The 14,413-nt window shown below is 35.1% G+C and overlaps 2 protein-coding genes across 2 annotated transcripts in view; one reads left to right on the top strand and one right to left on the bottom strand.

Annotated features, from left to right (window-relative positions):
• Nucleotides 1–14,413, bottom strand: part of wb (wing blister) — a 201,805-nt gene that overhangs the window by 68,810 nt on the left and 118,582 nt on the right. The window lies entirely within an intron of this gene.
• Nucleotides 5,793–6,478, top strand: LOC143302918 (uncharacterized). Its single transcript, XM_076619986.1, has 2 exons — nucleotides 5,793–5,843; nucleotides 5,927–6,478. Exons 1-2 carry the CDS (start codon nucleotides 5,793–5,795, stop codon nucleotides 6,476–6,478), a joined length of 603 nt encoding a protein of 200 aa, XP_076476101.1.

The raw sequence follows: 14,413 nt of genomic DNA, 5'->3' as shown, positions 1-14,413 counted from the left end.
CAAAGAAGGAGCCCACGCTTAGCGACCAAGAAATTTGCGTTCATTCGAGTAATTATATAGCCTTGCGTCCAATCGGGTATCCAGTATTCTGCCGCTAGTGTCATTAATAAACTTATTGATAAATACGTCAAGACCGACGAACGCGCCTCTTCTTCCTTTTTCTATTCTTTCCACTCGCGCCCACGTGTATCTGCATTCCTACTACGCTGACTCGATAATGAGAGTAATTACGCCCGCTCGTACCAGCACATCATCAACAGGTACGTTCGCATAATTTCGCGATCGACTGCCTTTTCCAATGAGACTATTATCTTTCGTATTCGCGAGAATGTTTATATGACTAATGCTTGCTTCCTAGGATAGTGCGGATAGCGCAAATGTGGTTGTTTCATTATTTGATTTTATTTTATTCGATATATATATATATATATATATATATACATATATACCGTTTTTCACGACTCCTAGAGGAGAAAAAGCCAGCGATCCGGATGGTTGGAAGAAAATCATGTACATCAGCAGAGTGCAGCACTTAGCACGACCTATACCACCTCATATATAAACCCATTAGTACAATGAAAGAGAAAAGAAAATAAAAAAGAATAATTGAGCGATCAATTAATAATTATAATTTAACTGAAAAACTTAAAAACTAAGTGATATGTTACATAACAAATTATGTAATATAATAACAACAATAATACGATAAATAGATCGCGACAATAGCTTAAAATTAGAAATGGTTTAAGACAGTAACAGTCTAAGGTTTTTTATACAAATTTTTCTCGCAAGGGCAGCGAAAATTTGTCGGACAATAAGTCAGTAATGACGGTATCAGAAGCGTTTCATAAATTTTAGACCATAATCCGAGCCTCTGTTCAGACGCAGCTCTTGGCGATGGAACGATCAAGAATCTCTCTAAACACCGCGATCTACCCTTTTTTAACGAGCCGTCGACGATCCTTTGTAACCGACTCGTCGACACGTTCGCCTATATTACGCATACTCTACTTTTTCATCATCTGCCACTAAAAACACGAATTTTAACCCATTACGAAACGTCTGGCACTCCCAGTAAGCGAAGCAACACCATAGGCGATTTTTGGCTGTACAATGTACAACACCGTGAACGTGGCATACCAGGAGATGATCGAGAATTTCTTCTAATTTTATAACTTATTATAGATAAGTATAAAAATAAATAATAAATACGATAATGATACTATTATGGAAATAATAATAATAATCCGACATATGTCGTAAAAATGCATCACTTTTTATTAAGGATTTCTCGGAAATTATGCACAACTGGTATAATGAGTTTCAAGCTTCGAGGTTTACACCGGGATTCTCCAACTATACTTGGAATTTTCAAATGTGCCTGCAAAGCATTGAATATTCTATTCTTACAATAGTATAATAATAATATAATAGCACACCTTCGAGGGAGTTATATTGCAGGCTCCGAAAGAATAGATTTCGCCCTAAGTTGTAAACTATAATTGCTTTCTTACTGCGTACAGTACAGTTTAGTTTATCTGTAGACTAAAATATAGTGGCATGTCCAAACTTTCTGAGCATACCTTCTTAACGAGTAAAAGCTAAAAATAGGTCGTTCGTTACTTAAACGAGGCAAAATACATTTGACAATTTTTGAATAATGATTAGTTTTCAAAAAATTATCTACAAATTTTATTATCTTTATCTACTATTCATCGACCGATGAACAATTCTAGTTTTATGCAAATACGACATTTCTGCTGTGAATTACAATTTGCATCGTTTGAACGGTGCTCGTTATCTCTTATGAACACATACACGAACATTAATACTTTCAAAATATTTCAAGTTTTTCCTACTGAGAGGTTTTATGACGGTAGTAGACGGTAAATCCTATAACAAAAGAAATTTAAGAAATACTGGCCTAACACCTATATATGTCCTACCGCACTGATCCTTCTCTCACGACCTTTCCTTAAAACATTACCTGCACATCATTCACGTTGACAGGTATTTGTAAAAGAAACATCGACTTGCACGCGACGACAGGATGGTTTCTCACAATGAAGAGCTCGATCTCTTTCGAAATGATTCATCCTTCCGGGGACTTATTGACGGAACGAAGCACCGCCAGGGCCGGACGATCATGCGGCAAAATGACTTAATACGAACATACGAGGGAGTTACACGAGAGATGGCCGGTGGCGATCCGTCAGACCACCCAGCAGGTGATTGCCGTGGAGAGGATCTATCTACGAGCTCCACTGCCTTCTACGTGCTTTAATAGTGTTCTCGCTGCGCATTCCTAGATCGTCCTCTACACCAGACGGAAAATTCTGTCGGCCGGATCTCGCCCCCAGGCTCTGAAACTCGTCTGTGTCGTTCTCGTCTCGTGGATATTTTCTTCTTCCTCTTCTTTGAAATTTCTTTCTTTCTCTCTCTCTCTCTTTCCCTCTCTCTCTCTTTCCCTCTCTCTCTCTCTCTCTCTCTCTCTCTCTTTCTCTCTCTCTCTCTTTCTCTCTCTCTCTCTCTCCCTCTCTTTCTCTCTGTATTTCCTGTTCGAAGCATCTGTTTTCGCTTCGCCATTCGTTTCTCTCTTGCACACGAGCTGTTTCGTGTTTATTCGTCCGGTTTACGTTTGTACTTACTCGCAGGCTCGTTCGAGAAGGTCGCTGCTATAGCACGCGTAGCGTGCATTGTACGCTGGTTGCTTGGTTACGGCGATCGTTCGAACGGACGTTCGAACGGACGTTCGAACGGACGTTCGAGCTTTCGGTTCGTGCTTCGCGCCTTACGATTTTCTATATGTCAAGTATCGCATATCAATCGATTTCGCGATTTTACATCTTAATCTGCAACTTGGATCTAAATCTTCATCTTAATCCGTATTCGTATATCTTACGCGAAATAGGTCACATCGATTGTCTTTATTAGGTGAGATAGAAAATATATAACATTAAAAAGAAAATGCAAAATCAGATATCTTAATGCAATATCGTATACGGAAATATCAAAAATATCAATTCATAATTTGTTGCTATAGATATACGTAACATACATAATACATAGATCGCTACTTGAAACGGCCAATCTGCTTATGCGATTAACAAGTAACAGCATAACACCTATCGTGTTATAAATTGAATAGTATAAATTTGACATCATACAAATGATCGTTCTATTATATTTATTATATATTTCTTAACAATGTGTATCAATATAGGTCATTCTTTGCTGAGTTACTTTCAATCAAACAGTATGTGAATGATCTTGCAATCAAAATTCACATATATTTTTCCTAAAATACGCCCTATGCGATGAAATATATTAAACCGAAACCATGGTATATTATTGATCATTTATTTTAGCGAATGGTACATTCAATTATGTACCATAAAGGGGCGTTATTTCAAGTAGAAACACATGTAACACGAGACGATAACCATACATTTTACTCAATTTTATGTCTAATTTATAGTCACTCTTACGTTGCATGTAATGTTCATTTTATCGCTTAGAGAAAGTACATGCAGCAATTACAATACCCCGTGTTCCAATAAAAATGTTTAAACAATCCACCGTAAACTTTATCACCCGTCCGACCAACCATTATATAATTCTTGTAAAAAGAACAAAAATGATTTTACACGCAATATTTTTGTACATCATACTGTACGAAATATTATTTGTTACTATTTACCTATTTAATTATTATTTATAAATTTTTATAAATTATTATTTACCTATTTATTTACCTATTCAAGAATTAATTATTTTAAATATAATAATTAATAATAATAATTAATTCGTATGTAAATTTAATTTTGGACCATTGGCTTTTATTGTCTATTCATTCTAATTTAGAGTGTCATTAAGCTCCCGTGCAGCTTTCAAATCCCGTAGATTGTTTGCATTTTAAAATCTATTTGCTTCTACGATGCTATAAAGTATCAGAAAGAATCGAAACGGCTGTTTTCCTCCTGAAATTTCTACTTCCATAAATGTAATCCCTTCGCGATTTACTTATTTCCTCCGTGCTGACTAAATTTTACGTGGCATTACACGAAACTCAGCAGCGTACGTTAATCTCCTTATCTATGCAGATGTCTGTAATTGCGGTAATGTCTGGTTGCTTACAGAATTACATGAACGCAGAATTACATAGAAAATTTCCTTAAAGCTACCTAATATTTCCCTATATGCGAAGCAAATTTTCTACGTACAATTTTTCTACGATTTCGATCCCTTGTGAATATAACAATATATGATAGTGGTAACAATATTATAGATTGTGCTGCAATCTGTTAACAATACTCATCAGCATATAGCTTCATTTTACTATTATTTTACTATTCCACATCTACTAGCTATCCAATTCTCTGTCTATTATATTTTTAACTATATTTAAAAATAGCAATAGCAGATAATAATTGAGATAGAACGATCCTAAAACATACAGAAATATCCAAACGAACTCGTTATCGTCGCTACAAGATTCTAACAATATCTATCGACGAAAGAAACTCCCTTCTTAAAATTAGCTATACCATATTCTCATATAAATTATCCATAATTGAAAAATACTTGGTCCAAAAGGCACAAATTAATTTTATCCACCAAATACGTCAATATTCCGTCATAAACATTCGTTCCAATTAACATTCATCGCTATTTCGATACAGACATAGAGAAAGACACGCGATATTGGTACTTAAGTCATCGAACCGAGTATGTAATCAAATGTATTCGAATCTAATCGTTATCAAGACCATGTGTACTGGATGCGACGCGTGTCTACGCGTGTAGTATATCTCTGAGGACTTCTTCATTAACGCGAGCGAGATTCGTTATCGGCGCGGTTCGTCGACTTTACGATCGTCCATCGATTTGCAATAATTATTAGCATCGCAACTTGCTGCTTGCCTTGTTCAAAAATCAATTAGCCGTCGCACGTTCGAGCATAAATATGAATGATTTGCGAGCGAGCAGAGCTTGCGCAAACGATCTTCATTGGAATATCGATCGACAATTAATTAAATTAAACAATTTGATTAAAGTTTAGGAAATTGAAAATTTGATAAGTTTGAAATCTGTAAAATGGATGTGCGAATAATCATCGAAACATGGGATACACTGGGTTCTCTGTCAGGGGCGATGCTGACCAGTTCTAACAGTATACTACAAAGGGACGCAGCTTTCCTTATTTCCTCCTTGTAGAATGGAGTGTGTGCTGCATTGTATATTAATATTCACTACAAGAACTTTTTTTGTTTATAATAAATTAACAAATTTTAAACTGTGTGCAGTATGAATATAAATTTATTCCAACATCTTGCAATCGTGTAACTAAACCATATATGTTTAATAAATTTCATTCGGATGGTGTCATTATTCTATCAGTATAGAATTTTGGGTAAGGAATGTCGGTTCAGGCTTATTAGACACGAGATTACTACTACGTTACCTAAAACACCTTCCAAGACACATATAAACCGTTTCCCCACCTACCTGCGTACCCCCCTCCAGTACTGCAGCACAGGCAAAGGTTCGCTGCTTAGTCTCCTTATTCGCAAAACTTAGTAGCAACCCTTAAACCACCAATGAAACCAATGTCATCCGGTAATCACCAATAGCAATTCGGCAGGAATCTATATAAGAACATTCGACAGACGATATGTGCTCATTTCAACTTGAACATTTGATTTAATATGTACGTTGAACGAACTCGTCCAGCTGAACTCGACGTGCATCAATCTTACAAGTCTGGTCAAATATTGCTAGAAACTGCAAAAATGCATGGTTTGAATGAATTCAATTTCAAGAAGATGTGGCCAGAAGGAGAAGTAAGTGCTATTGTTCAATCTTAATTATTTAAACATTCGAATTAATATTAATAATTAACAATGAAATATTTTTTGTATTACAGAGGGTTAACATGCCTCCAGTCAGGTCGAGTCTGCCATTAGCCGACACAAGGGCTATTTGTTTCATGATAAAGAGGAGAACGAGAAGATTTGATTATTCGATGCGACTGAACGACTTTGAGGAGGTACAAGGGAACCATCCTGGAGACAAAAGAATGGACAGAATTCACCAAGATATCGCCAACATATCGTCATCGATGTATCATCTGTTTTACACAAGAATGACTGAGGAAGACACCCCGGAAAACCCGGAAAAGACCCCGGGAAACCAGAACGAGACCCCGGGAAACCAGAACGGCACCCCCGAAAACCAGAAAGACATCCCCGGAAACCAGGAAAATACCCCGGCAAAGAAAGATGAATCAGACTTCGTGTTCTTGAAGCCCAAGACTTATCAGTGTTATTACTGCCGCAAAGTATTTTTTCATCCTACTATCTACAGAAGACACATGATTCATCAACTGAAGAATCTCCACTGGTGCTCTGTATGCAAACGAGGATTCGTTTCAAGATTATGGTTCAAGAAACACAAATTGTTTTGTTATATACTATAGATCATGTGCAAGACTGTTAGATAAAGGGTGTGTGGGTATTTTTGTCTACTTGGAGATTTATTTTTTAATAAATTAGGATTGGTAAATTAGAGTCGCGAAATGTTGTAAGATATGTTACAATTTTGTGTGCAACTTTGGATGAATTAATAACATTTTTAATTTTAGAACGTCCATATATTTTATAACAAAGACACTGTTCGAGTGTACATTGTTAGTTTTTAAGACATTTTAAGTACATTTTAGAATTTATTCGAATTAAATACACTATTGTGCATAGTAAAGTGATGTATCTCTGTTTGTTCCAACTTTTAATGAAATAAAGATACAAATTTGTGTAGAAAATTGTTGTTACTTTTTTCAAATTCCTGCGCCTTTTAAAATTCCCTAACATAATTTAGAACAAGGTTACAAATTTTATTATAATAATCAATCAAACAGCGACTTTCCTACGCGAGAACGTCAATCGAAAATAGAGAATAAAATTTCATGTTTTTGACGAAATCGAGTTTAGAAATTACTTTAGCTTGCGTAAACTTGACCACTCAGCGTTCAGGTGCGAGTGAACAACCAACGACAAGTTATCTCAATAAATAAATAAATTAATTAATAAGTAAAAATCTGCTAAAATAAATAAAAAGAATCTACTAGGATATTTTTATTTAAGGCCCCGTTGTCAGAAAAATAAATATTATACGTATTTAATTAAGAATTTTCAATGAAGAATGTTCAATTTTTCCTTAAATGAGTCACCCCACGAACAATTTTAAATTCTGCACTCTTTCTATCGATTATTTCATTTTATATCTTCGATTTACTCTTAGAATCAACCCCTTTTCGACTGTATCACGTTAGCTGGCTAACGTTTAAAGCGTAGCACGCTCCCGTTGCATTAGAGAAAACTTTTTCAGAAAAAGGTACCTTCGCGATAAAATTAAAACATACAATCAATCAGTATTAGGAAATTTTGTAACTAAAGTGAAGTACGATTTGGTAAAATATTATCCAAGAACTGTAGTAAATAAAACATTAACATGAATTTTCAATATTATTTAAGTTTTATTTTATAGAAAATTATTCAATTTGTCAATAGCTACGAATCAGAATTTTTCTTGTTAAGTCAGTTATTTTAAACATCCTCAAATGTTACAAATATCGACATCATCTTTGTCGTTTATTTTATCAGCTCTTTTAAAGAAGTACTAGAGCCACGGATTTCTACCAGTTATCATTATTTGTCTGTTTTCCGACTCAAATTACTCAATATGATTCACGTGCATGTTGCATAGGCTCTTTTCACATTCAGTCTACAAAGATAACTATTCTTTCGTTTTTTCTATCGCATCTATTTCTATGTCAAGGTTTGCGGTGGAAATAAGAAACAATCGGAATGAAATATTGAAAAAATGTCTGTTATTAAACAGAATTCATTACAAACATTATAAAAAATACATCAGCAGTTTTATGGGTATGCAATATATATGAGTATTATAAAATAGTTTGAGCAAAAAATGTATTTCTTTGTTGATTACTTTAAATCACATGTGTTGAGAGTGTAAAATTAATACTTAAGTAGGACACTATTGTTCATTTAAAAGATGGTTACAAAAATATTTGATTTTAAAAAGCTACATTATCATGAAGGTGGTTTAGTACGGAATGCTTCACTAGACTCTACTTACTATACCACAATAATTATTGAATTTAGGCAAGTTATAGATATAAATGTAAATCGAAAAGTCTAAACATAGCATAAATGTTGAATAACAATAAATTTTACCGGACTATTTTAGTTTATGATATAAAAAATGATTATAATTTTCAATTATCGATTACATTTTCTTCTGTGATGTAATACATATAGAAACGTTCATAAATATTTAAAATTCCAGACATAACGACATTTTTTTTTTAAAACCAATGAGAATCGCCAATACTAAAACGTTTAGTATAATTTTTATAAAAGGGTTAAAATATATGAACAATGGATCGAGATCCATTAATTGAGATTCTAAATAATTGAAAATTATTCCTATATTGGTACTGTATCAACTGTGCTGCGTTTGTAATGGATGCAATGAAAGTATAGAGTATGTCGGCGAAGAATTTCGATATTATGTGTTCGCAGACCACAGTGAGTACAACGTAGTTGCTCCTCTGCGTGTTTCAGCTGATGTTTACGAATCGCCTTTTTGTTGTAGAATCGCTTCTCACAGTACAAGCAGTTGTAGATTTTTGGTACTGCGAAAACGTGCTTTTGTTTATTCTGCTTGGGCGCGGTATAAACTTCATTCTGATGTTCGTTATCATTTTCGACCTCCTTATATTCTTGCACTGTTGGCGATGTTTGAATTTCATCCGTATTGGGTAGTTCAAGACCGTAGAACTCTGCATTAAGCAGAATGTTCTCCATTTGCGACAATGCAACGGGATCGTCGAAGATCGCTAACATCTACAACATTTCATATTCAAATTTCAGTCAATAAGAAGTCGAATTCGCGGTGTTGTGGTCGAGGTTTTAATAATATGTTGAAGATTAAAATCGGGCAAGTTTCGAGTGTCTAGTTTGATTGTTTGCTATAGTTTGTGTAACCGAATTCTGTTTGAACGCTGTTAATTGTTACTCAAACGAATCCGGACACTTGCTTAATCAACGTACAGCTAGAAATTAGACGAAAAAAATGTTATCAAGTATAGTGTAAACTAGATTGCAAGTTAGTTATACTACAAGGGATAATATACTATATTAATATTTAATATGTTCTAATAAATACCTGATAATCAACGTTGTTAAGATTTCCTGCGTTTCCTGTCGCCATGAGTGGAAATATTTCTCGTAGGAATGCACAGGTTTGTTTAAAAAACTGATTTGTTTGAAAACACAGTACGACACTTTAGTGTAAAGACTACTGTAGTCTTACTCTTAAGACAGATGCTTCTTAAGTGAAGTTTTGTCTAAGTGTAATTTGCTATTTACATTTTCGAAGGTTTCAACTACCCCTATTTACTATGGTGGGGGTAGCTCCTTATACCTGACAAACACATGCGATAAACTAAGTACTATAGCCAATGAGCTTCCAATTTTAAAGAAAGCTAAGGCTATTGGTCGTCATTTGGACACTAGCCATTGATCCTCGACATATTTATGAAATTTCATCCAGGCGACTGATACATAATTTTTAATTGCACATATAATTTTTCTGCGAAAATTTTCTTCCAATTTTCTGTCTTTTGGAATTATAATAAATAAATAAATATAAAATATTTACAAAATACAAAATATAAATAAATAAATAAACAAACAAATAAATAAATAAATAAATAAACAAACAAATAAATAAATAAACAAATAAATAAATAAATAAATAAATATATTTATGTTTATATTTTTTGGTTTTATTATATATTTATATTCCGAATAGTTGACCTTTGGATCAATTCGATTGCATTCTTATGTTCCAAGAAAATCAGCACAGATTGAGCACAGAAAATCAATAAAATAGATGAGGATTCGTCACACCGAATATACACAGTCAGGTAAGCGACAGTTATCCTTTATAATCTCGAACAAATGAGCAGGTATTAAGACACTTAGTTGCGTCCCGGTGTTGCCAACTAAGTAAAATTGTCATGTCAAGTACTGGTAATATAACACTTACTTATGAATTATACTTATCTATAACAAGTATTAACTTATTATAAATAATTAACCATGTCACTGCGCCACGCCAGAAAAAATTACTGAAAATTCTCAATGCGAGAATTGATTGTAAATATTAATAAATAAAAAAAAAAGACACTATGATTGTCTAAAACTAGATTGCTATTAACGTGGAATTTTTGCACATGCACTTTCATGTTTCGATGTTTAGAATCGACTCTGCAAAAATATCCCATATATTTATTAACACCCTGTACATGTAGATATATTATATAAATTCGTGCAAATAGAACAAACTATATCTCTGTTCTGTTTGCAGTTAAAAAAATAATGCTATAGGGGAAATATAAATGCAAAAAAATCTATTTATTGGCTTCTCTTCTCTTTATTGATAATTGCAACGAACACTTTCCACAAATGAATATACATCTTTTGTATGTATACCGCATAGTGCACCGCACTGAATGTGTTAACCGAACAAAATGTTCGTAAAGCGTCAACTTCCGATATATCACGCAAAACATCTTCCAAACAGATATACCGGAGATGAGTCATCTAGTCCTTTGAACCGTGTTGAGATATTTTCAATTACGTTTCACGTATCTATATAACAGCCGCAAAATTGAAGCTTGTTGAACAGAAAGCATTTGCTCGACAAGCTTGGCTATTAATCTCGATCGTTGCGAAACGATTGATTCAAGATCGATCGGTATTGTCTCTTGTTCTGTAAGCGCACGGTATCTCGCTCCTCTGTACCAGCAATGGCTCGTAGTAGCACTTAGTAAGTGGGTGGTACCCGAGTAATCTTGTTCTCATACATAAAACATACAGAGCAGCATTATATGTTGCCCTGCCTTCTTCTGAGTTATCGTCGAATGTGATTCGCGGTCACTGCTTTGCCCGATCCGCAGACGTCTCTGCTCTATCAGCGAGCGTTTCGGCGTGTTTCAATTACTGCAAAGCGTAAACTATGACTCGAAATGGAGAGTAATGCTTGGTACAAGCTATATGCTCATTCCAATTCTTCAGACTGCTGCGATACATTGCCGTTGCAATAAATTTGTACAGACGATACATAACGTTCATATTCATGTGTCTGTGGAATTTCGTGTTTTCATTAAAAATATACGATATGTAACAATCATTTCCCGGCGATAGAGTTAAATAATCCGCTATCGAGATTATACAGGGTGGTTGGTAACTGGTGGTACAAGCGGAAAGGGGGTGATTCTACGCGAAAAAAGGGGTCGAAAATATAGAATAAAAATTTTTCGTTCGACGCTTTGTTTTCGGGAAACTCGACATTGAATTTTCGCTCGGTACGCGTGCACTTTATCAGATCTCGTTATAATTTAAAAAAAAACAAAAAGAAATAAAAAAAAAATTGTTATTCTATATTTTCGACTTCTTTTTTCTCGTAGAATCCACCCCCTTTCCGCTTGTACCACCAGTTACCAATCACCCTGTATATAGTTTATAAAATTACATAAACTTGTGCGTTATTTATTATTTATCATCGTATTATGTATGTACGTATTATGAGAGAGAAAGGCAGAGAATCGAAATGAAAATACCTGCGAATGTGCGAAGGAATCTGGAAATCGTTGGAACGAACATTTATTATGGTTATTCTAGTTGCTCTAAAAGAATTTTTGAAAAATATCTTAATTGTAGCGTGCCATGGCGGAGGAGATTTCTAAAGTTTAATTTCCGAATCATGATCTCCAAATAAATATAATAATTTCAAATTTTGCTTTATTTTAAGTCCTGTTAAACTATATCGTTTTGAGGTGAAAATACAAAAACCAAACCCATATAGCGTCTCCGCGTTGCAAGATAACCACGGTATCAGGCAAAGAAGAAGAAAAGAGCTGAACGACGAGCGTATCCTCGTGATGCAGACATCTGCATATTATGCCCATATATTTGCCGATATTTTAAATAGCGGATCGCAACCTATTATGGTGCTGACAGATTTGCACCAAGAAGCGACCCGTGAAAAGGGACAGAAAGAACAAAATGACTGCCGAGAACAGTGGCAATCAACTTTTCTTCCTCCTTCGTTCCTGTCCATGTATTATCAACAAGGTCTAACGCAGGAGCACACGATACGAGTGATTAACGAGGTTTATCTTCGAAAATTGACATAACCAAATTCTACGTCGTTGGCACGAAATGGTTGAATATACAGGGTGTCTTGGAACGAGCGTGAAAAGCTTTAAATTATTCGGGAAGTAATTCCAAGTAAAAATATCACAGGAACGCACAAAGCCTGATAATTAATTCTGATTAATTATTAGGGGAGCGGACGATCGAAATTTTGCAATTCATGCAGAATAACAATCTTAAACACACAAGAAAGATTTGTGAAGCTACTTGCAAGCCACTGGAAACATTTAGAATAGATTAGACAGAGGCGTTAAGAAGTTTACTCGAAACCTGTATCTCGCTTCTGCAGTCGTCTAACGAAAAGATCTAAACGTATGTCGATCGAAGTAGAATTTTTTTTACGCATGATCAACAATTTGTATAATCAAAGGTTCCAAACGAAATGATAGCTTCCGACAGTTTTAATTACTTTCTAGTAACGTTTCGAGCTTATTTTATTCCTTGGAAGCGTCGTGATATCTAAAAGTCAAACGGTTTAAGCTTCAAATCGAATCTTCGCGTATTATAAAATATAATGTTTCCAAGGATAGGGTATCAATAAATCTATTATACAGGGTAGTTGGTAACTGGTGGTACAAGCGGAAAGGGGGTGATTCTACGCGAAAAAAGAAATCGAAAATATAGAATAAAAATTTTTCGTTTGAGGCTTTGTTTTCGAGAAAATCGACTTTGAATTTTCGCTCGGTACGCGTGCACTTTATCAGGTCTCGTTATAATTAAAAAAAAAAAAAAAACAAAAAGAAATAAAAAAAAATTGTTATTCTATATTTTCGACTTCTTTTTTCGCGTAGAATCCACCCCCTTTCCGCTTGTACCACCTGTATAAAATAGAGTTGCTTAACACAATTAAACTATCAAGTATCGCGGGGAAAAACTAGTCGGTAAAATAAAACAGAATCGCTACACGTGTATTACGCAATATTTACATCAAGTATTTAAATTCTATTATTAATTTCATTTGAATTCATCAAGCTTTTAATGAAATCTGCATTTTACGTTATACGTAATTTCCAATCTGCGAAACTACTTCTCAGCATTCTAACCACGATTACCTTAACCACACCCAACATACGTCGACCCGCGTCCAGATTATTAAAAGGCTTCGATGAATTCCCGCGGTTGCGTCGATATTTTTAATCAATATCGATCACAGCCGGGTTAATTACAAGGGTGTAACGATGCAACGCGGGGAAAACGATGGGCACGCGAGCGAGTAATAAATAAAACAGCCGGATGAATGAAAGCCAGTGATTTGAGTGCCACTGAGATGCACTCGGATAAGATTCGACCGATGAACGGTCCATTTGTAAGTGGAATGTTATTAAGGCCGAAACGGTATACAGGTATTAAGCAGTGATATACAATTATTGCCACGTATCGATAATTATTGATTTGATGGAGACCAGCTACCCACGTAGCGCTCGATCCCGTGCCACCATGAAAATATGATCGTTTCAAGCTCGCTTAGACGCCGTACCAGCAGCACGTTCCACGTGGGTGGATTGAATCGCTGGACGATGATATTGCGATCGGCGTAGGCAGCAGGGCGCAATTATAGACGTAGATGTGCAAACAATGTATACAGAGAATACATCATCGAACAACGCGGCTTCCTCTTCATTAAGAAGCTGTTTCTTCTTCTTTTCTTCCCTCCCGCTCTCTTTTTAAGCTCTCCTGTCGATTTACAACTCGATGGAAAGGATGATTCGTGGAAAATGATTTGTGAGAAGAACAGTGAAACGCGCGAGTCTTCACAGAGAGCAGTCTGTGTCTCGTATGGTAGCTTTGTTTGAGTCGAATGGTAGAACGAGCTTGATATTGAATATCATTTGTACTTTTATATCTTATGCGTGTTTGTATCTTTAGTATCTCTTTGTAATTATTCTTTCTTTTTGCACGCAGTGCAGTATCGTTTTTCATATTATTTCACTGCTGATCTAAATTAACGAAGATATATTTTCATGAGGTTAACACTCCGTCAGCAACCTTATTTTTTACTGACGTCGCGTTGTCTGCATACTGGGTCGTTTAAGTTCATGCAGGTTTTTTTAGGTTTCTGTGCTTCAAAAAATCCACCAAAATTCTTGAATACTCCTTCAAGCTTCCAG

The sequence above is a fragment of the Bombus vancouverensis genome, chromosome 7 (assembly GCF_051014615.1).
Source record: "Bombus vancouverensis nearcticus chromosome 7, iyBomVanc1_principal, whole genome shotgun sequence".
NCBI classification, from domain to species: Eukaryota; Metazoa; Arthropoda; class Insecta; order Hymenoptera; family Apidae; genus Bombus; species Bombus vancouverensis.
This window is presented reverse-complemented; position numbering and strand designations above follow the sequence as displayed.